The 27,366-nt window shown below is 39.1% G+C and overlaps 1 protein-coding gene across 5 annotated transcripts in view; it reads right to left on the bottom strand.

The window, feature by feature from the left end:
• The window catches only part of skap1 (src kinase associated phosphoprotein 1), a 145,438-nt gene that overhangs the window by 45,297 nt on the left and 72,775 nt on the right, over window positions 1–27,366 (bottom strand). For all 5 annotated transcript variants that reach the window (XM_062056876.1, XM_062056879.1, XM_062056875.1 and 2 more), the window contains exons 6-9: window positions 13,916–13,996; window positions 13,763–13,846; window positions 13,577–13,701; window positions 2,846–2,909 (exon numbers count right to left, since the gene is read on the bottom strand). In XM_062056876.1, the coding sequence (XP_061912860.1) occupies window positions 2,846–2,909; window positions 13,577–13,701; window positions 13,763–13,846; window positions 13,916–13,996 (354 nt within the window). The remainder of the gene's footprint in view (window positions 1–2,845; window positions 2,910–13,576; window positions 13,702–13,762; window positions 13,847–13,915; window positions 13,997–27,366) is intronic.

The raw sequence follows: 27,366 nt of genomic DNA, 5'->3' as shown, positions 1-27,366 counted from the left end.
GTCAATGCTTTCAATTCGGATGCAGTCTTTCATACGACGCGCTCGTGGCTCTGCCGTCTTTCCCTAGCCGCCACCCCTAATTCTTTGAAAGTGGCAAAAAGTGCTGAGGATGGAGGGCCGCCGCCTGTTCGGAGGACAGCAATCCATCATCGCCGACGCTGCTTTTTGTGGTAGAGAGGAAGTAAGACAAACTGCAGAGTGTCCGTTACTTCCCGCAAGCGGCCGGCCCGGCCCGAGCCCGTTATAGACGGGGCACGGCGGCCCGCTCAGATGGACGAGCGGCCTCATCGCAGGCGACGGGGCCACTGCAACACGAGGTATCAGGTCGGAACAGAAATCAATGTCACAGGAGGATAACCAGAACAGCTACAAATCAATTTCCTGTAAGCTGGAATTCAGTAGGAGGGTCAAAGGAGGAGGGGTGAGGGGGTCTAGATAATACATAATAAGACCACATGACAATAAAGTTATGTGTGCTCGGCTGTTTTCCATTTGATACTCCATTGACAAAACAAAGTTCCTCAACAAGAGCAGCATTTAACCCTAAAACGCCAAACATATCATAAGTGATACATACGCTTTACAGCCCTCTCCATCATCAGCGTCGTTATTTTTCACTAAAACACCTGACGTATCAGATCAGATGCATGCATTACACGTATAATCCACATGAGGGCAGTAATGGACGTATTAGAGGGCTTTCCAGTCATCCTGCAACACCTGATTTTAAAGAGAAACTTTGCCAAATTTGAAAGGGATGAGGTAAGAAAACTTTTTTTTTACTGACACATCAGTATGAACAGTTAATGTGAAATGTCTTAATATTTCATCAAATATTTTATAGTTAAAAATGTGTGTATCAAATTTGAAACAGCAGGTATTAAAGGTAATGTAACTCTAAATTAGTCAGATGGCATTTCTTTGCATTTCCTGCATTATAAATACCACCGAGCATCATACAGTCTTTAAATGTTTTTAATAAATATGTTTACATTACACATTCGAATATATTTAGAGGTAAAATATACATATCCGATTTGCTGTATTTGTGGTGATCACTAGGTGTGTGTTGCAATAATTAATTATTTTTATGAGGTATAAAAAAAATCAGTTAAAGGGAAAAAAATAATTATGTTGACTTTTTGTATCTTTTTTAGATGGCAAATAATTACAAGATTGAAGGTGCTTTGAAAATGATCAAGAATGTGAATTAAAGTGATCTGCAGCACTGGGGGGAGATGATGACATATGTTTTTATGTTCGGAAATAACCTGAGAGATATTTCCGTGTATTGCATTATGTTTTGGTTTGTTATGAAAATAACATCAAAAAAACATTTTGTGACCGGCAAATTGAAAATCATATATGGAAATTGACTTATGTAAAAAATATATATATATATATATATATATATATATTTACATCTAACAAAAACTTTAGTTACAAATAATTGGAATTTTCTGTCTATGAGTGGTGCAGGCTTTAAAGGCCTACTGAAATATTGTTTTTTTATTTAAACGGGGATAGCAGATCCATTCTATGTGTCATACTTAATAATTTTGCGATATTGCCATATTTTTGCTGAAAGGATTTAGTAGAGAACATTGACGATAAAGTTGCAACTTTTACTCGCTGATAAAAAAAGCCTTGCTTGTACCGGAAGTAGCGTGACGTCACCGGAAGAAGGACTTCTCACAATTCCCCATTGTTTACAATGGAGCGAGAGAGATTCGGACCGAGAAAGCGACGATTACCCCATTAATTTGAGCGAGGATGAAAGATTCGTGGATGAGGAACGTTAGAGTGAAGGACTAGAATGCAGTGCAAGACATATCTTTTTTCGCTCTGACCTTAACTTAGGTACAAGCTGGCTTATTGGATTCCACACTTTCTCCTTTTTCTATTGTGGATCACGGATTTGTATTTCAAACCACCTCGGATACTATATACTCTTGAAAATGAGAGTCGAGAACGCGAAATGTACATTCACAGTGACTTTTATCTCCACGACAATACATCGGCGAAACACTTTAGCTACGAGCTAACGTGATAGCATCGTGCTTAACTGCATATAGAAACAAAAGAAATAAACCCCTGACTGGAAGGATAGATAGAAAATCAACAATACTATTAAACCATGGACATGTAACAACACGGTTAATGCTTTCCAGGCTGGCGAAGGTTAACAATGCTGTTGCTAATGACGCCATTGAAGCTAACTTAGCAACCGGATCTCACAGAGCTATGCTAAAAACATTAGCTCTCCACCTACGCCAGCCAGCCCTCATCTGCTCATCAACACCCGTGCTCACCTGCGTTCCAGCGATCGACGGAGCGACGAAGGACTTCACCCGATCACAGATGCGGTTGGCGGCCCGGAGACGGAGGAAGTTAAGGTGAGTTCGGCGGCTAGCGCGTCTGCTATCCATCTCTCAGTCCTCCTGGCTGTGTTGTGTAGTCCGCCGCTAATACACCGATCCCACCTACAACTTTCTTATTTGCAGTCTCCATTGTTCATTAAACAAATTGCAAAAGATTCACCAACACAGATGTCCAGAATACTGTGGAATTTTGTGATGAAAACAGAGTTTTTTGTATAGGATTCAATGGGTCCGTATACTTCCGTACCAGCCCTTGACGTCACGCACATACGTCAGCATAAAAAAACTTTTTCAACCGGAAGTGTGGCGGGAAATTTAAAATTGCACTTTATAAGTTAACCCGGCCGTATTGGCATGTGTTGCAATGTTAAGATTTCATCATTGATATATAAACTATCAGACTGCGTGGTCGGTAGTAGTGGGTTTCAGTAGGCCTTTAAGGGGTTAAAAGTACAGGTGCTTACCTCGCAGGACAAAACTGATGTGGTTGACCCACTCTCGAGCCTCCTCAGGACTGCTGGCAGTGAACTAGAGACATAGGATAAAAAAAACTTCAGCAACACAAGAAAATCGTATGTAATATTATTTCTGTGTGAACGGATTCACAGAAAGAATGCCGGAAATGAGCAATAAAAAACTAATTTACAGCTATGACGCGAAAAATCACGAGAATTCACGTCAACGTGAGTGAAACGCCTTCAGGAACGTTTGGTAAAATCACTGGTTGTTAGTCCCTGAAACACTCGACCCCCTTCCAAACTAACCGACTTAGGCTACATTCAATAAATAATGGCGTATGTATTTTTATTTATTTTGTAACAATTGGGTTCGATCCTGCGCTCGGGATCTTTCTGTGTGGAGTTTGCATGTTCTCCCCGTGACTGCGTGGGTTCCCTCCGGGTACTCCGGCTTCCTCCCACCTCCAAAGACATGCACCTGGGGATAGGTTGATTGGCAACACTAAATTGGCCCTAGTGTGTGAATGTGAGTGTGAATGTTGTCTGTCTATCTGTGTTGGCCCTGCGATGAGGTGGCGACTTGTCCAGGGTGTACCCCGCCTTCCGCCCGATTGTAGCTGAGATAGGCTCCAGCACCCCCCGCGACCCCAAAAGGGATAAGCGGCAGAAAATGGATGGATGGATGGATGTTATTTTGAAGAGTTCGGCGATGTCGTAATATAAAAATAAAAAGTATTGTACTGTTTTGGCGATCGAAATGTACGTCACACCCCTACACGTCATCTCTTGCTGCCAAGCATGTTGGATTGTTTTTAGCCGTCAACCCCCGGTAAGCAAGCAATGGACAGGTCTAGAGAGAAACATTTCTGACAACATTTATGCTTCATGGACGGATTTGTTTGCTTTCATTGTTGACACGGTTGGTTCACCTGATATGTGGGGCGAAAGCAGCAAAAAACTAAAACATCCAATTACATTTCCAGAACAAACGCACAGCATTTGTGGACAAACACCCAGCTGGAGATGACTGAAAAAGAGCAGTTTTAGTTTCGGAACTGCTGCGGAAAGCCGATCACAAAAAAATACTTGGTGAGTTTTTTTCTGTCTAGTGTTGAATTTCATGAATGCCATAAAATAAGTGGAATGAAACTACAAGTGGTGTTATCTTCATCTGATATCAACCAAACCTAACCCCCCAACCCCAACCCCCTCCACATGCCACCCCCCAAATTGTAAATAATGTAAATAATTCAATGTATATACTCTGATGATTAACTTGTGTGATGACTGTATTATGATGATAGTATATATTTGTACTAGGGCTGGGCGATATGGCCTTTTTTTAATATCTCGATATTTTTAGGCCATATCGCGATACACGATATACATTATATCTCGATATTTTGCCTTAGCCTTGAATTAACACTTGATGCATATAATCACAGCAATATGATGATTCTATGTGTCTACATTAAAACACTCTTGTTCGTACTGCATTAATATATGCTCATTTTAAACTTTCATGCAGAGAGGGAAATCACAACTAAGTCAATTGACCAACAGTGTATTTATTAAACAGTTATTAAGCAGTGGCACAAACATTCATGTCGTTTCCAAAACAGTAAGTGCAAGATTGTCAGAGACATTTTAAAACAAGCTATTAATGCACTTTTGTGCATGATGTCACTAAGATGACATATCAAAACAACACTAAATTAAAGTGCACTTTTTGTACAGAACACCACTACAATAGTTTAAAACAAATAAAGTGCACTTTTGTGCATGATGTCACACAAGATATTTCAATAACTGTCAAATAAAAATGAGCTGCATAATAGGAAATCAAATAGTGTTCGTCCTTCGCTATGTGGTAGGTTACTGTGGACATTATCTCCTTTTGTTGTTGACTTATTTTTTTCATACGGTGTTGATCTGGAAATGTTTGCCTCGGCATTTTGATGGTGTGGGCGTGTGGCACCGAACGGAGATGTTGACATGCGGAGTAAGCACTCTTCATTCTCTAGCAATGGACTTTTCAAATGATGCTACATATTAGCAGTATTGCTACTTTTTGTAGCAACACTTTTGCCCCCCACTTGACAAATTACGGTTGTCTGTTCGACATATTCCCACTTGAAGCCAAACCACCGCCAGACAATGGACCCCCTGTTGTTTTTCTTGGGAATTAATTGTTCCTTCATTTGTTACCAGATTCGCATCTTCTTTCTCTCGTATTACCACTCGCACCACAGCTAACGTTACCCATGCTGCTACTTCTCTGCTCCGCGAGGGCGTATACGTATGTGACGTATGACGTGACAGTATGTGACGTGTGTAAGAAGGTGCGTTTGCTGTCTGTGAGAAGGAGACACAAGAGGGAGTGGGAAGAGCCTGTAGTGTAATGCCAGCAGCTAAAAGCAACTGCGTGAGAACGTATACTCGAATATCACAATATAGTCATTTTCTATATCGCACAGAGACAAACCCGCGATATATCGAGTACCGTATATTGATATATCGCCAAGCCCTAATTTGTACCATGAATTGATTTACGTGGACCCCAACTTAAACAAGTTGAAAAACTTATTCGGGTGTTACCATTTAGTGGTCAATTGTACGGAATATGTACTGTACTGTGCAATCTACTAATAAAAGTTTCTATCAATTTTGGGGATCAAACAGAGTTTGCGGCTCTAAGTGGGTTTTATTTGGGTGGAAATGGGCTCATATGGCTCTTTGTATGCTGAAAGTTGCCGACTCCTGTGCCAAATAAACTAATATTGTATAATAATCGTATCTGCAATCACAAATGATCATTATAATTGAATCGTTAAAACACACCGTTAGACCCCTAGTATGACGACATGTAAGGATTTTTGCACACAGTCTATGGTGGTCTGCAAAGCATATCCACTTATCAATTGGGCACACAGTCTTGGTAGATCACCCACAACATGCACACTAATAGTACACACATTATTCCTGTTAGCACTTGTTATTTGGATCATAGTAGATCAGTATGCAAGTGCTTGATACACAGCCCTGATCTAACACACAATCAGATGTAAAAAGCCAGTGTTATTAAAGGGGAACTGCACTTTTTTTTAAATTTTGCCTATCGTTCACAATCATTATAAAGGACATGACGAAGGATGGATTTTCTTTAATGCATTCTGAATATCAAATAAATGAAATCAAATGTCTGCTTACAATGGAGCCTATGGAGTTGCTCTATTCTGTTACTTAAAAACATCCAAACAGCTCCATTTAGGTTTTATATACATGATGTAAGTATAAATGTAATGTAGTAACATTTATAATAACATTTAATATTTACGTATTTTGATCATTTCAACCATACGCCGCGCATTAATTTCAAAAACACATCACAACATTCGCTGTTATTTTCAGCAACGTCACTGATTATTACTCACTGCAGACTTCATGAGAGCATAATAAACATAATAAAACATCACTTACCGTACAACGTCTGCTGTCATTAGGATGCCGACTGACAGAATCTTGTTATATTTTCATTTAGATGAAGAATGACTCATAATACTCGCGAAGAAAAGAAGGGCGGAACCAAGCATTCTTTTTGTGCCTTTCTCGCCATTCCCGGGTCAAAATTGGCTGTCAAAGTGTACCAACTAGTCGGAATACGTCCTCATTCTTCTACTATCCAGGTGAGAGGCATGATTTATGATCTGGAATAAACTTTCACAAACAAAAGAAGCAAGGAGGCACCATACCACTTGAAGATGTAAACATTGGCTAGTGATCACAGCGTTAGCGCTTATATAAACAATATCACTAATACTTGTTAATATTCAAGTCACAAAATGTAAATGGAGTATTGTTGGCGTTTTTTGGATTCTTTTATTGGGTTTTATGGGCAGAATAAAGGACCTCCCAAGCGGACTTTTATTCACGAATTAGGATGCATTAAAAAATATTTTATCCGTCATCATGTCTTTCGTAATGATTGTGATCGATAGGTAAAATAAAAAACAGATAAAATTGCAGTTCCCCCTTAACCTTTCTTTTGACCCGTTTTAGGTTTTAAATGCATACAAGAAACATAAACATAAGTTTATGACATCGAGGCTTGTCATAAACCTCCATTTCAACAAAATTAAAACAAAAAATAACATTTTACAAAGTTTTTAAGTGGTGTGGTTGAAATTATGACATTAGTAGTCTTAAGGTCCTTTTCAACCGTGGGCTTCTGCCGATTATCAAACAGAGAAGATTCATGAATCTGGCAAAGATCCAGAAAGAGTGGAATGAGGCAGGAGTCACAGCTTCAAAAATCACCACGTTCAGACCATATTTTGATTGATTTGATCCAAAAAAAAAAAAATTCTGCAAAAACTGAGAAGTAAATGGGGATTTCTTCACAGTATTCAAATTTTTTAAAATCCTGTTTAAGTGGGTTTTATGAGCTGGAAGCCCAAATTAAGTACGAATAAACAACTAAATACTTGAAATCGTTTAAGTTGTGGGTTCGAATCTATAATCAATGGAAGTTTAAAGGCCTGCTGAAATGAATTTTTTTTTATTTAAACGGGGATAGCAGATCCATTTTATGTGTCATACTTGATCATTTCGCGATATTGCCATATTTTTGCTGAAAGGATTTAGTAGAGAACATCGACGATAAAGTTCGCAACTTTTGGTCGCTGATAAAAAAAAGCCTTGCCTGTACCGGAAGTAGCGTGACGTCGCAGGTTGAAGGGCTCCTCACATTTCCCCATTGTTTACACCAGCAGCGAGAGCGATTCGGACAGAGAAAGCGACGATTACCCCATTAATTTGAGCCAGGATGAAAGATTCGTGGATGAGGAACGTGAGAGTGAAGGACTAGAGTGCAGTGCAGGACGTATCCTTTTTCGCTCTGACCGTAACTTAGGTACAAGGGCTCATTGGATTCCACACTCTCTTCTTTTTCTATTGTGGATCACGGATTTGTATTTTAAACCACCTCGGATACTATATCCTCTTGAAAATGAGAGTCGAGAACGCGAAATGGACATTCACAGTGACTTTTACCTCCACGACAATACATCGGTGAAGCACTTTAGCTACGGAGCTAACGTGATAGCATCGTGCTTAAATGCAGATAGAAACAAAATAAATAAGCCCCTGACTGGAAGGATAGACAGCAGATCAACAATACTACTATCAGGAGACACCGAACCAAACACTGGACCTGTAACCACACGGTTAATGCTGTGCCGCCTGTCGAAGCCTAGCAATGCTGTTGCTAACGACGCCATTGAAGCTAACTTAGCTACGGGACTTCGTCAGAGCTATGATAAAACATTAGCGCTCCACCTACGCCAGCCCTCATTTGCTCATCAACACCCGTGCTCACCTGCGTTCCAGCAATCGACAGTGCGACGAAGGACTTAACCCAATCATCGATGCGGTCGGCGGCTAGCGTCGGATAGCGCATCTGCTATCCTCATAGTCCTCCTGGTTGTGTTGCTGCAGCCAGCAGCTAATACACCGATCCCGCCTACAGCTTTCTTCTTTGCAGTCTCCATTGTTCATTAAACAAATTGCAAAAGATTCACCAACACAGATGTCCAAAATACTGTGGAATTTGGCGATGAAAACAGAGCTGTTTGTATTGAGATACAATGTGTCCGAATACTTCCGTTTCAACCATTGGCGTCAAGCACAAACGTCATCATACATAGACGTTTTCAACCAGAAGTTTCGCGGGAAATTTAAAATTGCACTTTATAAGTTAACCCGGCCGTATTGGCATGTGTTGCAATGTTAAGATTTCATCATTGATATATAAACTATCAGACTGCGTGGTCGGTAGTAGTGGGTTTCAGTAGGCCTTTAACGTTTCGAATGGAATTACGGAAATATATATACTTTTCCATGATATTTTTTTTTTTTGGAAAGGGTCTGTATAAATTGTTTTGATTTTTTTTTTGGTTTGTTTTTTACCAGCTCTGACTTTGGACCATAACTTCTCAGGAGGAAACGTACAATGGGGGGAACAATGGGGGAAAAACTGATATATCCCCCAAATAATTCCTCTAAATGTGCTTTTAGACACCACTACTGTTGTCTCACATTGTCCAAAAAAACTCAGAAACATAATACTTTTGTCTACTCTTCACCAAGACAAAGCTGTGTCATTAGGAATCTTTTCTTGAAGTAAATATACATGGGTCAAAATTGACCCCACCACCGTAGATGTTAGTTACTATATCCAATCATCCATTTTCTACCGCTTATCCCTTTTGGGGTAGCGGGGGTTGCTGTAGCCTATCTCAGCTGCATTGTAGCGGTAGGCGGGGTACAATCTGGACAAGTCGCCACCGTAGATGTTACTATAGTTAATCAAAAATAAAATTAAAACCTAAATATGACACATTCATTTAAGAAATGTGTTCCATTACCACATTCCTGTGCAGGTGCTTTGAATTTAGTAGATGAGTAGTGTGTTTAAAACTGGGGTGCCAAACTAATTTTTTTAAATCAATTTCACATTATGCATGCGGGTAATAACCTGTGAATAATCATGATAGATCGAAATGCATATGCATTTGATTAGTAGATTTTTTTATGTATAACTTGCTTTAAAATCATAAATACAGGTGACAAGCAGATATTTCCCTATTTGTTTTTATCTCAAAAAAATAGTTTTGCAATACAGTATATAATGATATAATTGGCATGATCGGATAATATTAAAGTTTAAAATATGCATTTTTTTGTCTGTCAAAATTGAAAGAAAAAAATGCATTTAGTAAAAAAAATAAAAATAAGTATTTAATTGAAACCCATTTTTTCAAGGCTTTCGCGGGCCACATAGAATGATGTGGCGGGCCAGAACTGGCCCCCGGGCCTTTAGTTTGACACCTGTGGTTTAAAACATCCATGCCCTGTAAAATTTGGGCTGATTTCTTCACAGTATTCAAATTTTTTGTATCACAAAAACATTTTAGTTATTTACATTATTTTCTTGAGATTCTTTCTTTTTGTGGTCATATTTAGGGGTATACTGACAAAAAAGCCCCAGAGGCCTACACCAAAATATTTACACTACCGTTCAAAAGTTTGGGGTCACCCAAAATATTTTGTGGAATAGCCTTCATTTTTAAGAACAAGAATAGACTGTCGAGTTTCAGATGAAAGTTCTCTTTTTCTGGCCATTTTGAGCGTTTAATTGACCCCACAAATGTGATGCTCCAGAAACTCAATCTGCACAAAGGAAGGTCAGTTTTGTAGCTTCTGTAACGAGCTAAACTGTTTTCAGATGTGTGAACATGATTGCACAAGGGTTTTCTAATCATCAATTAGCCTTCTGAGCCAATGAGCAAACACATTGTACCATTAGAACACTGGAGTGATAGTTGCTGGAAATGGGCCTCTATACACCTATGTAGATATTGCACCAAAAAACAGACATTTGCAGCTAGGATAGTCATTTACCACATTAGCAATGTATAGAGTGTATTTCTTTAAAGTTAAGACTAGTTTAAAGTTATCTTCATTGAAAAGTACAGTGCTTTTCCTTCAAAAATAAGGACATTTTAATGTGACCCCAAACTTTTGAACGCTAGTGTAACTCAATATTTTTAAGGATAAGCTAATGTAACAAGTAGGGATGCCCGATAATATCGGACTGCTGATATTATCGGCCAATAAATGCTTTAAAATGTAATATCGGAAATTATCGGTATCGGTTTCAAAATTATCGGTATCGGTTGACTTTTTAAACCGCCGCTGTGTACACGGACGTAGGGAGAAGTACAGAGCGCCAATAAACCTTAAAGGCACTGCCTTTGCGTGCCGGCCCAGTCACATAATATCTACGGCTTTTCACACACACAAGTGAATGCAACGCATACTTGGTCAACAGCCATACAGGTCACACTGAGGGTGACCGCTTAAACAACTTTAACACTGTTACAAATATGCGCCACACTGTGAACCCACACCAAACAAGAATGAAAAAACACATTTCGGGATAACATCCGCACCGTAACACAACATAAACACAACAGAACAAATACCCAGAACCCCTTGCAGCACTAACTCTTCCGGGACGCTATAATATACGCTACCCCTTAAACCCCCCCCCCCCCACCTCCTCATGCTTTCTCAGGGAGAGCATGTCCCAAATTCCAAACTGCTGTTTTGAGGCATGTTCAAAAAAATAATGCACTTTGTGACTTCAATAATAAATATGATAATAAAAATTGAGCTGTTTTTTTTTTTTTTAAAGAAGGGCCTAAAACGAACAAACAAAAAACATAAACAACAATAAAACTTATAATTGAGAGATAGATCTGAAGTTGATCTCGAGATTATTGTGTTAAAAGTAAACAGTAAAAAACATGTATAATTAATTTTTTAACACTTTAATGATTAGAACCCTTTTGGTTCCCCAATAATTTTTGTGTGATTTGTTTTTAAGTGTCATCGCTCAAAAAATAATAATGAATTAAAATCAATGGTGTTATGAGTTATTGACCTTTTTAAGGCTCAAATTATTATATAATCTCAAATATTCCACTTAAAAATTTTATTTGGAGAAAATATTGTATATTTTGTGTTTTTTCCATAAAACAGGGTTTTCTTTGACAAAAAGAGCATACGACTTAAATCTTTAAAAACGTTATATTGACAGATAGACCTAATGTTGATCTAGGGATTTAAAACTTGAATAATAATAAAAATAATAATACTGAATAATGACACATTTTTAATATTTTTTTTACCAAAACCCTTTGGGGTCCCTGGGATCAAGCCTGAGTGGAGGCCTAAATGTATATTTTTTATACATATATTGTATTGGTTTTTAAAATAAAAAAATATCAAAATGGCCCCCGCTTGCTTTGATTTTTCAGTGTGCGGCCCTCAGTGGAAAAAGTTTGGACACCCCTGGTTTAATGCATCCAGCGGGGCATCACAACAAAATTACGCATAATAATGTGTTAATTCCATGACTGTATATATCGGTATCGGTTGACATCGGAATCGGTAATTAAGAGCTGGACAATATCGGAATATCTGCAAAAAAGCCATTATCGGACATCTCTAGTAACAAGGTAATCAAGAGATGAGAAAAACGTTTGGATGATGGTAAATTGTTATTCTTGATTTAAGACACTAGAGATGTGAACAGAAAGTTAAAGGCCTACTGAAACCCACTACTACCGACCACGCAGTCTGATAGTTTATATATCAATGATGAAATCTTAACATTGCAATACATGCCAATACGGCCGGGTTAACTTATAAATTGCAATTTTAAATTTCCCGCTAAACTTCCGGTTGAAAAAGCCTTTGGAGGATGACGTATGCGCGTGACGTAGCCAGGGGAACAAAGGTATGCCTTCCCCATTGAATACAATACAAAAAAGCTCTGTTTTCATTTCATAATTCCACAGTACTCTGGACATCTGTGTTGGTGAATCTTTTGCAATTTGTTTAATGAACAATGGAGGCTGGAAAGAAGAACGTTGTAGGTGGGATCGGTGTATTAGCGGCTGGCTGTAGCAACACAACAAGGACTACTTACTTGGATAGCAGACGCCGAGCCGATGCTAGCCGCCCACCGCACGGATGGTCGGGTGAAGTCCTTCGTCGCGCCGTCGATCGCTGGAACGCAGGTGAGCACGGGTGTTGATGAGCAGATGAGGGCTGGCTGGCGTAGGTGGAGCGCTAATGTTTTTATCATAGCTCTGTGAGGTCCGGTTGCTAAGTTGCTAAATTAGCTTCAGCGTCGTTAGCAACAGCATTGTTAAGCTTTGCCAGGCTGAGAACTATTAACCGTGTAGTTACATGTACATGGTTTAATAGCATTGTTGATCTTCTGTCTATCCTTCCAGTCAGGGATTTATTTATTTTGTTTCTATCTGCATTTGAGCCAGATGCTATCACGTTAGCTCATGCTAAAGAGCTTCGTCGATGTATTGTCGTGGAGATAAAAGGCACTGTGAATGTCCGTTTCGCGTTCTCGACTCTCATTTTCAAGAGGATATAGTATCCGAGGTGGTTTAAAATACAAATCTGTGATCCACAATAGAAAAAGGAGAGAGTGTGGAATCCAATGAGCCAGCTTGTACCTAAGTTACGGTCAGAGCGAAAAAAATATGTATTTCACTGCATTCTAGTCCGTCACTCTAACGTTCCTCATCCACGAATCTTTCATCCTCGCTCAAATTAATGGGGTAATCGTTGCTTTCTCGGTCCGAATAACTCTAGCTGCGTTGAAAACAATAGGAAAATATGAGGGAGTGAACAACTGACAACGTCACGGTACTTCCGGTAGGGGCAAGGCTTTTTTTTTAATCAGAGACCAAAAGTTGCGAACTTTATCGTCGTTGTTCTATACTAAATCCTTTCAGCAAAAATATGGCAATATCGCAAAATGATCAAGTATGACACATAGAATGGATCTGCTATCCCCGTTTAAATAAAAAAAAATCATTTCAGTAGGCCTTTAACACAGGAGGAATGTTAATAAATCCACTTAACAATTGTAAGAAGTATTTAGAAGATTACAGCATCACAACTGACTTCACTCACCAGTGCTGTAATGTTTCAAGAAAGGACTTCCTTCCGGTGACTAAACTAACGCCACATGTTGCTTTTTACTTTTGACTATATATATAAACCATGTAGGTCTGGCTCATATCTGCAGGAAGCAGGTGCACCACATCACACACAAGACTATTGGATGGTTATGTTTTCATTTACCTGAAAAGTTCTCCGGCCGGGAGCAAAGAGCTCAAAGCAAGCGTTCTTTTTGGAGTCCTTCCTGACGTTGGCGACGAGCTGGACGCTGTAGCCGTTTATGTAAAACGAGCCTTTCTGTTGTTTATCTGCAAGGGGGAGAGGACAGGTGAGCTCACGTGCCGTTGTGGGCTCACCTCCCCAGCGCACCTTTGTCACTCCCAAAGTAGAAGAATATGGAATTGTTGAGGACGCACCAGCGCCTCTGCCACCCGGGGCCAAAGAAGCTGGGATCTGAAGACAGAAGGGTGCACGGTGAGGGTCCTCAGAGGTACTTACTGTTTAGTTGAACGCAATGTTTACCTCTTCGTCTCTTTTCCAAGTAACCTTGCTTCAGGACGTTGTTGAGGTCCTGTGCTGCTGTGAAGGGGATGTCCTCAAATACTGCAAACAAAATCACATTTCCGCGTTTTTCATCCGTGCATTTATTTGTGGCAGCCTGACACGCATACATGCGGATGCTACCCGCTCGCCCTCGTCATACAATACAGTGTGAGTGAATGTAGCTTGTTGTCATATTTTATTTATTTATTTATTTTTTATCGTGTTCTGTTTGTGTTGTGTTGTGTTTGCTCGGTTCTCGTATTATCTTTTAACCTGCCCATTGTACAGCACTTTGGCTACCCCTGTGGTAAATTTTAAATGTGCTTTATAAATAAAGTTGATTTGATTTGATTTGATATGCACAGTTAAACAGACAGTTTGCCGTACAATGAAAATCTTACTTTGCTAGTCCACCCTTCAACAAGTCACACGGTACTTAGCTAAAATAAAAATAAAAATAAAAATGTATATACAAGGCACAGTAAGTAACATAACATTATTGCACATTCTGATTGACAGTCAACAGTATAAATATGGAGGTGACATTTGGTCACAGCAGCAGTTAAAGTGTCTTTAGTGATCAAAGGCGAAAAGTGTCTACAGCTGGCATCAGCTGTTGAAGTTAACCAATAATAGGGAGTAGGGATGCAACTATTGTAGATTTTGTGTTTGAGTAATGACTATTATCCATTATCATGGATGTATTCATTTCACAACAAATCAAATATAAAATTTAGGGCTGCAACAACTAATCGATTACATCGATTAAAATCGATTATTAAAATAGTTGGCGAATCATTTAGTCATCGATTCGTTGGATCTATGCTATGCGCATGCGCTGAGGCTACTTTTATTAATTTTTTTATAAACCTTTATTTATAAACTGCAACATTTACAAACAGCTGAGAAACAATAATGAAAATAAGTATGGTGCCAGTATGCTGTTTTTTTTCAATAAAATACTAGAAAGGATAGACATGCAGTTTGTCTCTTTTATCCGATAATTAATCGATTAACCGAAGTAATAATCGACAGATTAATCGATTATCAAATTAGTTGTTAGTTGCAGCCCTAATAAAATTACATAATCCTTAGAGCAGTGATTCTTAAACTGTACCACTGGTGCGGAGGTTGGCAACCCGCGGCTTATTAGCGCCGCCCTAGTGGCTGCCTGGAAAAATGGAAAAAGATGGGGGGGTGGAATATATTTTTTGTTTTAATATGGTTTGTGTATGAGGACAAACATAACATAAACCTTTCTAATTGTTAGAAAGCCTACTGTTTAATGTGTTTATGTTTATGCTTCACTGATGAGAGTATTTGGCAAGAGCCGTTTTGTCCTACTAATTTCGGCGGTCCTTGAACTCACAGTAGTTGTGTGCATTGTGACGCAACAGTTTGTTTACGTGTACAACTTTCTAATAATATCAACGGCTTTTCACACACACAAGTAAATGCAAGGCATACTTGGTCAACAGCCATACAGGTCACACACTGAGGGTGGCCGTATAAACAACTTTAACACTGTTACAAATATGTGCCACACTGTGAACCCACACCAAACAAGAATGACAAACACATTTCGGGAGAACATCCGCTTGATATTAAAAAAAAAAAAAAGTGCTGAAACAAAGGTTCATTTGTATTTTAAATATATCTGTTCTGCTTTTCATGTTTTTACTGACTTTGTCTCCTCCAAGGCATCTATGAAAATTACATAAACATTCGTCACTGCCAATTACGCTAACAACCAACACCCCACCTTCCAACCCCTGCAGCCACAAGTTGATTCCAGTCCTGCGTGAAACTGCAAAAACCGTCACGAAGCTATCAATTCAAGGTTTTTTTTTCTTTTCTTTTCAAATGACTTTGTTTAATCACCTAATATAGCATCTTTTCCAAAGCTCCATTTCGATGATGGCTACTCCCGAGGCAAGAGGCCGCGAGCCATGGTGGCCATGAAGCTGTCCACAACACACGATGGATCAAACACATGGCCGCAAGGCTTTGGGACAGTGGGATCAATACATTTACAGTGCTGCTGAGCTCTGCAGACGCTCATATCTGCACTCTGAACGCCCGCATCTTCCCGCACGACTCAACTCCTTTCATTTGTCAGCTCCTCGATGTGATAAGACCTGGAAAGCCAAACACGATCAGATTAAGTGTTTCCGTGTTGAATTTCATGAATGCCATAACATAAGTGGTGTTATCCTCATTTTGGGGCTCCAACGGAGTTTGCGGCTCTAAGTGGGTTTTATTTTGGAGAAATCGGGCTCAAATGGCTTTTTGTATGCTGAAGGTTTACGACCCATGTTCTAAATAAACTAATATTGTTTCTTAATCGTATGATAATTATAATTGAATTGTTTTCAAAACAAACCGCTGGACCTCTAGTATGAATAAATGTAAGGATTTTTGCACACACTCTATGGCGGCCTGCAAAGCTTATGCACATATCAATTGCACACACAGTCTTAGTAGATCACCCACAACATGCACACTAATAAAACACGCATTATTTTACTTTGCGCACTCAGATAGCACTTATTTGGATCTTATCGGGACAGGCACTTAGTGTAAGTACAGTGTTTCCCATAAACTGCCAAGATACCTGTGGCGGTGGGGGCGTGGCTGTGGGCGTGGCTGTGGTCACCATGACATCATCAAGTAATTTGCATAATTTACTACAATGATATGATTTTCTCTAAAAAGGCTCAAAAAATGTATACTTATTAATTAATAATAACAGTTTTGTTTTAAACGTCCATCCATCCATCCATTCATTTTACAATATAATTACAACACTTTATGTACATATTTATATACAGATTTGAACAATAAGTTATTCACTGAAATATATTTATTAATTGTGGTTCTTACAAAAAGTATATCTTATAAAATATAAAAGCTAAAATGTCTCTTAAAGCTCTGCCCCTTTAATTAGGGCATACTAAATAATTTAAACTTTAGTCTACTACTACAACCATATTATTTACCAGCAACATAAAGTGAAACAGAGGCAGAGGTGTCCTGCCACAGTCAGTAACAAATAGACAGAAAACAGTAGTGGTCAAATACAAATAAGGCAACAAGAGAAGTATCCTACACTTCTCTTTTGTAAAGTAAATCTGAACAGCCTATATGGGCATGTACATCAACTATATGATTTGCCTGAGAAGCTGGACAGGACAAAAAAATAAAAAAGTAAAAAAAAAAAATAATTAAAAAAAACATTTTTTTTAAATTTGTGGCGGACGTAATTCTTTCGTGGCGGGCCGCCACAAATAAATTAATGTGTGGGAAACACGGAAGTATGCAAGTGCTTGACACACAGCCCTGATCTAACACACAATCAGATGTAAAAAAGCCAGTTTTATTAAAGGGGAACTGCCCTTTTTAAAAAATTTTGCTTATCGTTCACAATGATTATGAAATACATGACAGTTGTTTTTTAATATGTATTCTAAATATTAAATAAATGAAATCAAAAGTCTGCTTGACATGAAGCCTCTGGGAGTTGCTCTATTCCGCCTATAAAGCCCTTGAAAAAGACCAAAACAGCTCCATTAAAGGCCTACTCAAAACCCACTACTACCGACCACGCAGTCGGATCATTTATATATCAATGATGAAATCTTAACATTGCAACACATGCCAATACGGCCGGGTTAGATTAGTAAAGTGCAATTTTGAATTTCCCGCAAAATATCCTGCTGAAAACGTCTCTGTATGATGACGTTTGCGGGGGACGTCACGGATTGTAGCGGACATTTTGGGACACCATTGTGGCCAGCTATTAAGTCGTCTGTTTTCATCGCAAAATTCCACAGTATTCTAGACATCTGTGTTGGTGAATCTTTTGCAATTTGTTTAATGAACAATGAAGACAGCAAAGAAGAAAGCTGTAGGTTGGAAGCGGTGTATTAGCGGCCGGCTGCAGCAACACAAACACGTAGAGAACTGGGACAACAGAGACTCTTACCAGGAGGACTTTGAGTTGGATACGTGCTACCGTGAGTACGCAGCTGCGGCTTCCAAACATTTGATCGCTTGCCCATACGTGCGTGCCGCTATGTGCATGTCACGTACGTGACTTTGGGGAAATATATGTGCTGTATGAACTTTGCGGAGGTGAACGGTACTTTGGGCTGTGGGATTGAGTGTGTTGTGCGGGTGTTTGATTTGTATTGCCGGGTTATATGGACGGGAGGGGGGAGGTGTTTGTTATGCGGGATTACTTTGTGGCATATTAAATATAAGCCTGGTTGTGTTGTGGCTAATAGAGTATGTATATGTCTTGTGTTTATTTACTGTTTTAGTCATTCCCAGCTGAATATCAGGTCCCACCCGCCTCTCACAGCATCTTCCCTATCTGAATCGCTTCCACTGCCCTCTAATCCTTCACTCTCACTTTCCTCATCCACAAATCTTTCATCCTCGCTCAAATTAATGGGGTAATCGTCGCTTTCTCAGTCCGAATCGCTCTCGCTGCTGGTGGCCATGATTGTAAACAATGTGCAGATGTGAGGGGCTCCACAACCTGTGACGTCACGCTACTTCCGGTACAGGCAAGGCTTTTTTATCAGCGACGAAAAGTTGCAAACTTTATCGTCAATGTTCTCTACTAAATCCTTTCAGCAAAAATATGGCAATATCGCGAAATGATCAAGTATGACACATAGAATGGACCTGCTATCCCCGTTTAAATAAGAAAATCTCATTTCAGTAGGCCTTTAAGGTTTTATATACATGATGTAACTATAAATGTAATATAGTAACAGGCACATTTCTAATATCATTTAATATTTATGTATTTTGATCATTTTAACCATACACTGCACATTAATTTCACAAATGCATGCATCACTGGTTATTACTCACTGCAGACTTCATGAGAGACAACAAACATACAAAATCACCTACTGTACAATGTCTGCTGTCATTACAATGCCGACTGCTACAATGTTCATATATTCCTGTTTTGATTGAGAATCTCATCACATCTGCGGTCCCTACCCAAGGTTTCTCGTTGTTCCCACTGGGTTGAGATTTTTCTTGCCCTGATGTAGGATCTGTTGTGTCGTATGTCGTTGTGGCTTGTGCAGCCATTTGAGACACTTGCGATTAAGGGCTATATAAATAAACTTTGATTGATTGATGATCGATTGTATCTATTAGATATAGCCTGCCATAATCTAGGATTAGGTTAGAATAGAATATAACGTTTTATTGACATTGTATTAAAAGATTCATGATTTATGGTTGCCACTCTTGGTCTGTGCTTTAAGACAAATACAATCATTAGTCGATACTAAATACTATAGCTAAAAATACACAGATAAGACATGTAGCAGGTAAACCACACATTGTTAAAGATAAAACACAAATTTTAGCAATTTGTTACAAATTTCTGTCATTTCACTTGCATTAGCTTGCGCTACTTGGGCGGTTTGGACTGCGCTAATATTTGGCATTAAGACAAGCAGCTGTGTGCGCGTCTACATATCTACACAGCCGGGGAGCTAGTTAATTATATTACCTGACTGCTTGTTATTTAATTGTTTAGCTAAGTTTGAAGCAAATGTGGTAACACTTTAATCATGCCACCTTTGGCCAGGCATGTTTTAAAGAAACGCGGCGCTTTTGTTTAAAAAGCGTCACCTCAACAGTTTTGAAGCCCAAATACTGGGCTTAACGCAGCCTCTTTATCATCCAGTAGAATTGCCGTTATTTGCCATTTTTCCTCTCCTCCCTGTTTCTGCTTGTGCGCTCTGTGAGTGTGTGCGCGCGCTGACACACTCAACATGTCCCTCTGTCGAGTGTGTCAGTGCGCACGGCAGCATGCGGATGAAGAAAAAGTACTGATATTTTTTTAAAGGCAGTATAGTACTGTTTTGAATTCATTAGTACCACAGTATTTTATTAGTACCGGTATACTGTACAACCTCTATTTTGAAGTTTTTGAAAACTCCAAATTTTCCAAAATGTACAATTCAAGGTTATAAGTTGTAAGCCAATGGTCCCCAACCTTTTTTGCACCACGGATTGGTTTAATGTAGGCATTATTTTCAGGAACCGGCTTTTCACTTGTGCCAGATAAATACAGCAAAAATAAGTGCATGAAAAATACAACTCACTATAACGCTGAATTGGTGGGCGCCCTGGGCTTGTTTCTTTGCAATGAGATGCAGATGGAAATCAGCCTTTGGCTACAATCTGTCACATTTATATTTTATATGTTCATTAATGTGCATTGTATCATGTCACAAAGCTATAACAAATGGCAATATGAAGAGTGTTATTGTACATTTAAAAACAAGCTTATTAATGTGTCTAATGAGACAGGCAAAAGTTAAGTCGGAGAAAATGCAGTCGTTTATAAATTATTTAATGTTTCTCTGCGGCCCGGTAGCAAATGCGTCACGGACCGGTACCTGGTTGGGGATCACTGTTGTAAGCCATAATCATCAAATTACATCAAAAGAAGGCTTGGAATATCTTGAGTTGCATGTTATGAGCCTTTGTCATATTTTATAAATCTAATTGCTGGAACTAACAAACCTTTGCACTAAAGATGTCTGATATTATCGGCTGATCCATCCATCCATCCATTTTCTACCGCTTATTCCCTTCGGGGTCGCGGGGGGCGCTGGAGCCTATCTCAGCTACAATTGGGCGGAAGGCGGGGTACACCCTGGACAAGTCGCCACCTCATCGCAGGGCCGGCCGATAAATGCTTTAAAATGTAATATCGGAAATTATCGGTATCGTTTTTTTAATTATCGGTATCGTTGTTTTTTTTGTTTTTTTTAATGAAATCAACATAAAAAACACAAGATACACTTACAATTAGTGCACCAACCCAAAAAACCTCCCTCCCCCATTTACACTCATTCACACAAAAGGGTTGTTTCTTTCTGTTATTAATATTCTGGTTCCTACATTATATATCAATACAGTCTGCAAGGGATACAGTCCGTAAGCACACATGATTGTGCGTGCTGCTGGTCCACTAATAGTACTAACCTTTAACAGTTAATTTTACTCATTTTCATTAATTACTAGTTTCTATGTAACTGTTTTTATATTGTTTTACTTTCTTTTGTATTCAAGAAAATGTTTTTAATTTATTTATCTTATTTTATTTTATTACATTTTTTAAAAAGGACCTTATCTTCAGCATACCTGGTTGTCCAAATTAGGCAAAATAATGTGTAAATTCCACGACTGTATATATCGGTATCAGTTGATATCAGTATCGGTAATTTAGATTTAGACAATATCGGGATATCGGATATCGGCAAAAAAGCCATTATCGGACATCCCTACTTTGCACAATATTGAAATTATTTGAGCTTCATTTGTAAGTCTCCTAAATGTTTGGATTCTTGGCAGATATCTTTTGTGTCGTCTTCATGTCCATCCATCTCTGTCACGTTGGTAATCAAAACACGGAGCGTAAAACAATTTTAATGAGCCCACACTCCGAGTGTTGCGGACGGAGGCCAAAACAAACAAAACGGGACCTGGAAGACGCCAGGAAAGAAGGATAAAAACTGGATTACCTGGTAAAAATTGGAAGTTTTGAAAGGTAAGCAAAGGAGACGTACTTTTGGCGACCAGCACTGCAAGAAGGAGAGAAAGGGGAGATAAATATATTGTTTTAAGTACCGTATTTCTCGGAGTATAAGTCGCTCCGGAGTATAAGTCGCACCGGCCAAAAATGCATAATAAAGAAGGAAAAAAACATATATAAGTCGCACTGGAGTATAAGTCATATTTTTGGGGGAAATTTATTTGATAAAACCCAACACCAAGAATAGACATTTGAAAGCCAATTTAAAATAAATAAAGAATAGTGAACAACAGGCTGAATAAGTGTACGTTATATGACGCATAAATAACCAAGTGAGAACGTGCCTGGTATGTTAACGTAACATATTATGGTAAGAGTCATTCAAATAACTATAACATATAGAACATGCTATACGTTTACCAAACAATCTGTCACTCCTAATCGCTAAATCCCATGAAATCTTATACGTCTAGTCTCTTACGTGAATGAGCTAAATAATATTATTTGATATTTTACGGTAATGTGTTAATAATTTCACACATAAGTCGCTCCTGAGTATAAGTCGCACCCCCGCCCAAACTATGAAAAAAACTGCGACTTATAGTCCGAAAAATACGGTACTTAATACTGGTATCATGTATATATTGTATCTACTGATGAAGTTCTGTTGAAGTTTTAAAAAATTTAAAAATAAATTAAATACATTTTTAAAAAAGCCAATATACAGTCAAACCTGTCTATAGTGACCACTAAAGGGAAACAAAAAAAAGTGGCCGATATAGACAGGTGGCCACTATACACAGGTTGGCTGACATTTTTACATTCCGTACATGACGACCTTTGAACAATTACGTATACATGTACGTGTGTGCGTTTGATTTGAACATCAGCGATAAAAACAAATAGAACAATCGTACGTGACACTACATACATCACGAACAGTTTGAACATTAATGACAACGCCAAAAACAGACAAAAAAAGTTTACGTTCCCGGCCATGAAAAAAAAGCCATGTAGAAACAAAAACAACAACAGAACAGTGCTCGTTCCTGATTAATTACAGCACAGAAAAAACAAAAATGAATAGCTAGCAAACATTCTTATTTTTTCATATAATGACCCTCCACACCCCTGATTGTAAATCATGTAAATAATTCAATGTGATTATCTTGTGTGATGACTGTATTATGATGATAGTATATATGATAGTATATGTCTGTATCATGAATCAATTTAAGTGGACCCCGACTTAAACAAGTTGAAAAACTTATTCGGGTGTTACCATTTAGTGGTCAATTGTACGGAATATGTACTTCACTGTGCAACCTACTAATAAAAGTCTCAATCAATCAATCAAAACACACAAAAAGTAATGTACTGTCTCTCCTCGGCCACATCCCTTTATTCCTGATTACAGGCATTAAAGGCCTACTGAAATGAAATGTTTTTATTTAAACGGGGATAGCAGATCCATTCTATGTGTCATACTTGATCATTTCGCGATATTGCCATATTTTTGCTGAAAGGATTTAGTATAGAACAACGACGATAAAGTTCGCAACTTTTGGACTCTGATAAAAAAAAGCCTTGCCCCTACCGGAAGTAGCGTGACGTAGTCAGTTGTTCACCTCCTCATATTTTCCTATTGTTTTCAACGCAGCTAGAGCGATTCGGACCGAGAAAGCGACGTTTACCCCATTAATTTGAGCGAGGATGAAAGATTCGTGGATGAGGAACGTTAGAGTGACGGACTAGAATGCAGTGAAAGACATATCTTTCTTCGCTCTGACCGTAACTTAGGTACAGGCTGGCTCATTGGATTCCACACTCTCTCCTTTTTCTATTGTGGATCACGGATTTGTATTTTAAACCACCTCGGATACTATATCCTCTTGAAAATGAGAGTCGAGAACGCGAAATGGACATTCACAGTGACTTTTATCTCTACGACAATACATCGGCGAAGCTCTTTAGCTAATGAGATAAAGTGATAGCATCTGGCTCAAATGCAGATATAAACAAAATAAATAAATCCCTGACTGGAAGGATAGACAGAAGATCAAAAATACTATTAAACCATGTACATGTAACTACACGGTTAATAATTCTCAGCCTGGCAAAGCTTAACAATGCTGTTGCTAACGACGCTGAAGCTAACTTAGCAACTTAGCAACCGGACCTCACAGAGCTATGATAAAAACATTAGCACTCCACCTACGCCAGCCAGCCCTCATCTGCTCATCAACACCCGTGCTCCCCTGCGTTCCAGCGATCGACGGCGCGACGAAGGACTTCACCCAATCACAGATGCGGTTGGCGGCTAGCATCGGTTGGTGGCTAGCATGGGCTAGCACGTCTGCTATCCAAGTAAGTCCTCTTGTTGTGTTGCTACAGCCAGCCGCTAATACACCGATCCCACCTACAACTTTCTTCTTTGCAATCTCCATTGTTCATTAAACAAATTACAAATGATTCACCAACACAAATGTCCACAATACTGTGGAATTATGAAATGAAAACAGAGCTTTTTGTATTGGCCTCAATGGGTGAGCCATACCTCTGTTCTACTGGCTACGTCACGCGCATACGTCATATCCAAAGGAGTTTTTCAACCGGACGTTTAGCGGGAAATTTAAAATTGCACTTTATTCTATGGAGCTAGGAGCTAGCAGAGGAGCTAGGAGCTAGCATAACAAACACGCAGGTGTTTTTATGCAGGATTAATTTGTGGCATATTAAATATAAGCCTGGTTGTGTTGTGGCTAATAGAGTATATATATGTCTTGTGTTTATTTACTGTTGTAGTCATTCCCAGCTGAATATCAGGTCACCCCCGGCTCTCACAGCATCTTCCCTATCTGAATAGCTTCAACTCCCCACTAGTCCTTCACTTGCACTTTACTCATCCACAAATCTTTCATCCTCGCTCAAATTAATGGGGAAATTGTCGCTTTCTCGGTCCGAATCTCTCTCACTTCATGCGGCCATCATTGTAAACAATAGGGAACTTTGCGTATATGTTCAACTGACTACGTCACGCTACTTCCGGTAGGGGCAAGCCTTTTTTTTATCAGATACCAAAAGTTGCAATCTTTATCGTCGTTGTTCTATACTAAATCCTTTCAGCAAAAATATGGCAATATCGCGAAATGATCAAGTATGACACAGAATAGATCTGCTATCCCCGTTTAAATAAAAAAAATCATTTCAGTAGGCCTTTAATGACAGCACAAAAAGCACAAACATTCCTATTGTTTTCATACCATCCATTCCACGAACCGGACCGTAATGGGATGCAAAAGGAGTGGCCGCTATAAACAAGGTATATCAATCAATCAATCAATCAATCAATGTTTATTTATATAGCCCTAAATCACAAGTGTCTCAAAGGGCTGTACAAGCCACAACGACATCCTCGGTACAGAGCCCACATACGGGCAAGGAAAACTCACCCCAGTGGGACGTCAATGTGAATGACTATATGATATATGACTATATATATATGTATATAACACTATGTCAGGGGTCGGCAACCCAAAACGTTGAAAGAGCCATATTGGACCAAAAATACAAAAAACAAATCTGACGTAAGTGTCTATATTAGCTATAATAGCCTACTATCAAAATAACTATGTGTCACAGGCTGAAGCAAATCTTCGTTGACAGAAATGTTGAATATTGATATTTATTCTACACATTTTTACAACATTAGAAACCATTAGTAAATCAGTGGCTACTCAGAAGGTGAGATAACTCCTGGAAATGACTGGCTTTTAATGGCCAAAGGTATAGATGTGTGTGTCCAAGTTAAAGGAAACGACAGGCTGTCTTCTTCTAATGGATTTATTACAATCTTTGGCAAGCTAAGTAATGTTTGCTATGGTCTGGAACAACATGGCACACAAACAACTATCTGAAATGTGTCATGAGACAGGCAAAACTAAATTATATACAAATAGGATAAAAGTAAAGGATATTAAATGAGCTCAAATATAGCTACAAATGAGGCACAATGATGCAATATGTACATACAGCTAGCTTAAATAGCATGTTAGCATTGATTAGCTTGCAGTCATACACTGACCAAATATGCCTGATTAGCACTAACAAGTCAATAACATCAACAAAGTGCACGTTTGTGCATTCACGCACATCATTAAGATTTTGGTGGACAAAATGAGACAAAGGAGTGAAAGATTTTACAGGTAAACAAACTGTTGCGTCACAGTCCACACTATGGTGAGTTCAAGAACCGCCGATATTAGTAGGACAAAACGATGCTCACCAAATACTCTCATCAGTGAAGCATACACACAAACACATCAAACAGTGGACTTTCTAACAATTGGGAAGGTCTGTGTCATGTTTGTCCTCAAACAAAAAACATACTAAAACAAAAAAATATATTTTCCCCCCTTTCCCTCCCCATCTTTTTCCATTCTCAATCCTTTTTTAAGAATACTCCAGGGAGCCACTAGGGCGGCACTAAAGAGCCGCTTGCGGCTTGAGAGCCGCACTATGTCATACATCATATCATCAAGTTCATGGACCGTGTGTGGTATGGCAAATTTTGATTTCGGTGCCCGCTATACGGAGTCAAAAACCTGTTTTGGGATGCAAAATGAGTGGCCGCTATAGACAAGGTACAGGATAGAGATGTCCGATAATGGATTTTTTGCCGATATCCGATATTCCGATATTTTCCAACTCTTAATTACCGATTACGATATCAACCGATACCGATATATACAGTCGTGGAATTAACACATTATTATGCCTGATTTTGTTGTGATGACCCGCTGGATGCATTAAACAATGTAACAAGGTTTTCCAAAATAAATCAACTCAAGTTATGGGAAAAAAATGCCAACATGGCACTGCCATATTTATTATTGAAGTCACAAAGTGCATTATTTTTTTTAACATGCCTCAAAACAGCAGCTTGGAATTTGGGACATGCTCTCACTGAGAGAGCATGAGGTCTTTGAGGTGGGCGGGGTTGAAATGGGGTTTGGGGGGTAGCGTCCCGGAAGAGTTAGTGCTGCAAGGGGTTCTGGGTATTTGTTCTGTTGTGTTTATGTTGTGTTACGGTGCGGATGTTCTCCCGAAATGTGTTTGTCATTCTTGTTTGGTGTGGGTTCACAGTGTGGCGCATATTTGTAACAGTGTTAAAGTTGTTTATACGGCCACCCTCAGTGTGACCTGTATAGCTGTTGACCAAGTATGCCTTGCATTCATTTGTTTGTGTGAAAAGCCGTAGATATAATGTGATTGGACCGGCATGCAAAGGCAGTGCCTTTAAAGTTTATTGGCGCTCTGTACTTCTCCCTACGTCCGTGTACACAGCGACGTTTTAAAAAGTCATGAATTTTACTTTTTGAAACCGATACCGATAATTTCCGATATTACATTTTAAAGCATTTATCGGCCGATAATATCGGCAGTCCGATATTATCGGACATCCCTATATAGGACACTACTTTTTTTCTGCTAGGGAAATTTTTGTGGCTGGTATCGGCAAGGGACCGCCATAGACAGGTGGCCGCTAACACAGGTTTGACTCTACATTAAATTGCCTAATGTCGGCGCTAATAATGGGCCCGGCCGATAATCTGTCGATCTCTCATGAAAGGTACTGGGTGACTTCTTGACCAACCATGTTTAAGTTAAATGTGAGTTGCTGTCTTTTTTCAGCCTTCAGCTGTTTGGTGGAAAAATGGTGGGACTGACCTAGAGTCAGCCTCAGGGGTCACCGTCTGATGTGGCGTTTCCGCGTGTCAAAAACAAAGTTCAGCTTCCTCCAAATACATCAGTCAACAGGCCTTAGCCCTGCAGGAGGCTGAACAGGAAG

This window comes from Entelurus aequoreus, linkage group LG08, assembly GCF_033978785.1.
Source record: "Entelurus aequoreus isolate RoL-2023_Sb linkage group LG08, RoL_Eaeq_v1.1, whole genome shotgun sequence".
NCBI classification, from domain to species: domain Eukaryota; kingdom Metazoa; phylum Chordata; class Actinopteri; order Syngnathiformes; family Syngnathidae; genus Entelurus; species Entelurus aequoreus.
The sequence above is the reverse complement of the archived record's forward strand: the minus strand, read 5'-3'. Positions and strand labels throughout refer to the sequence as shown.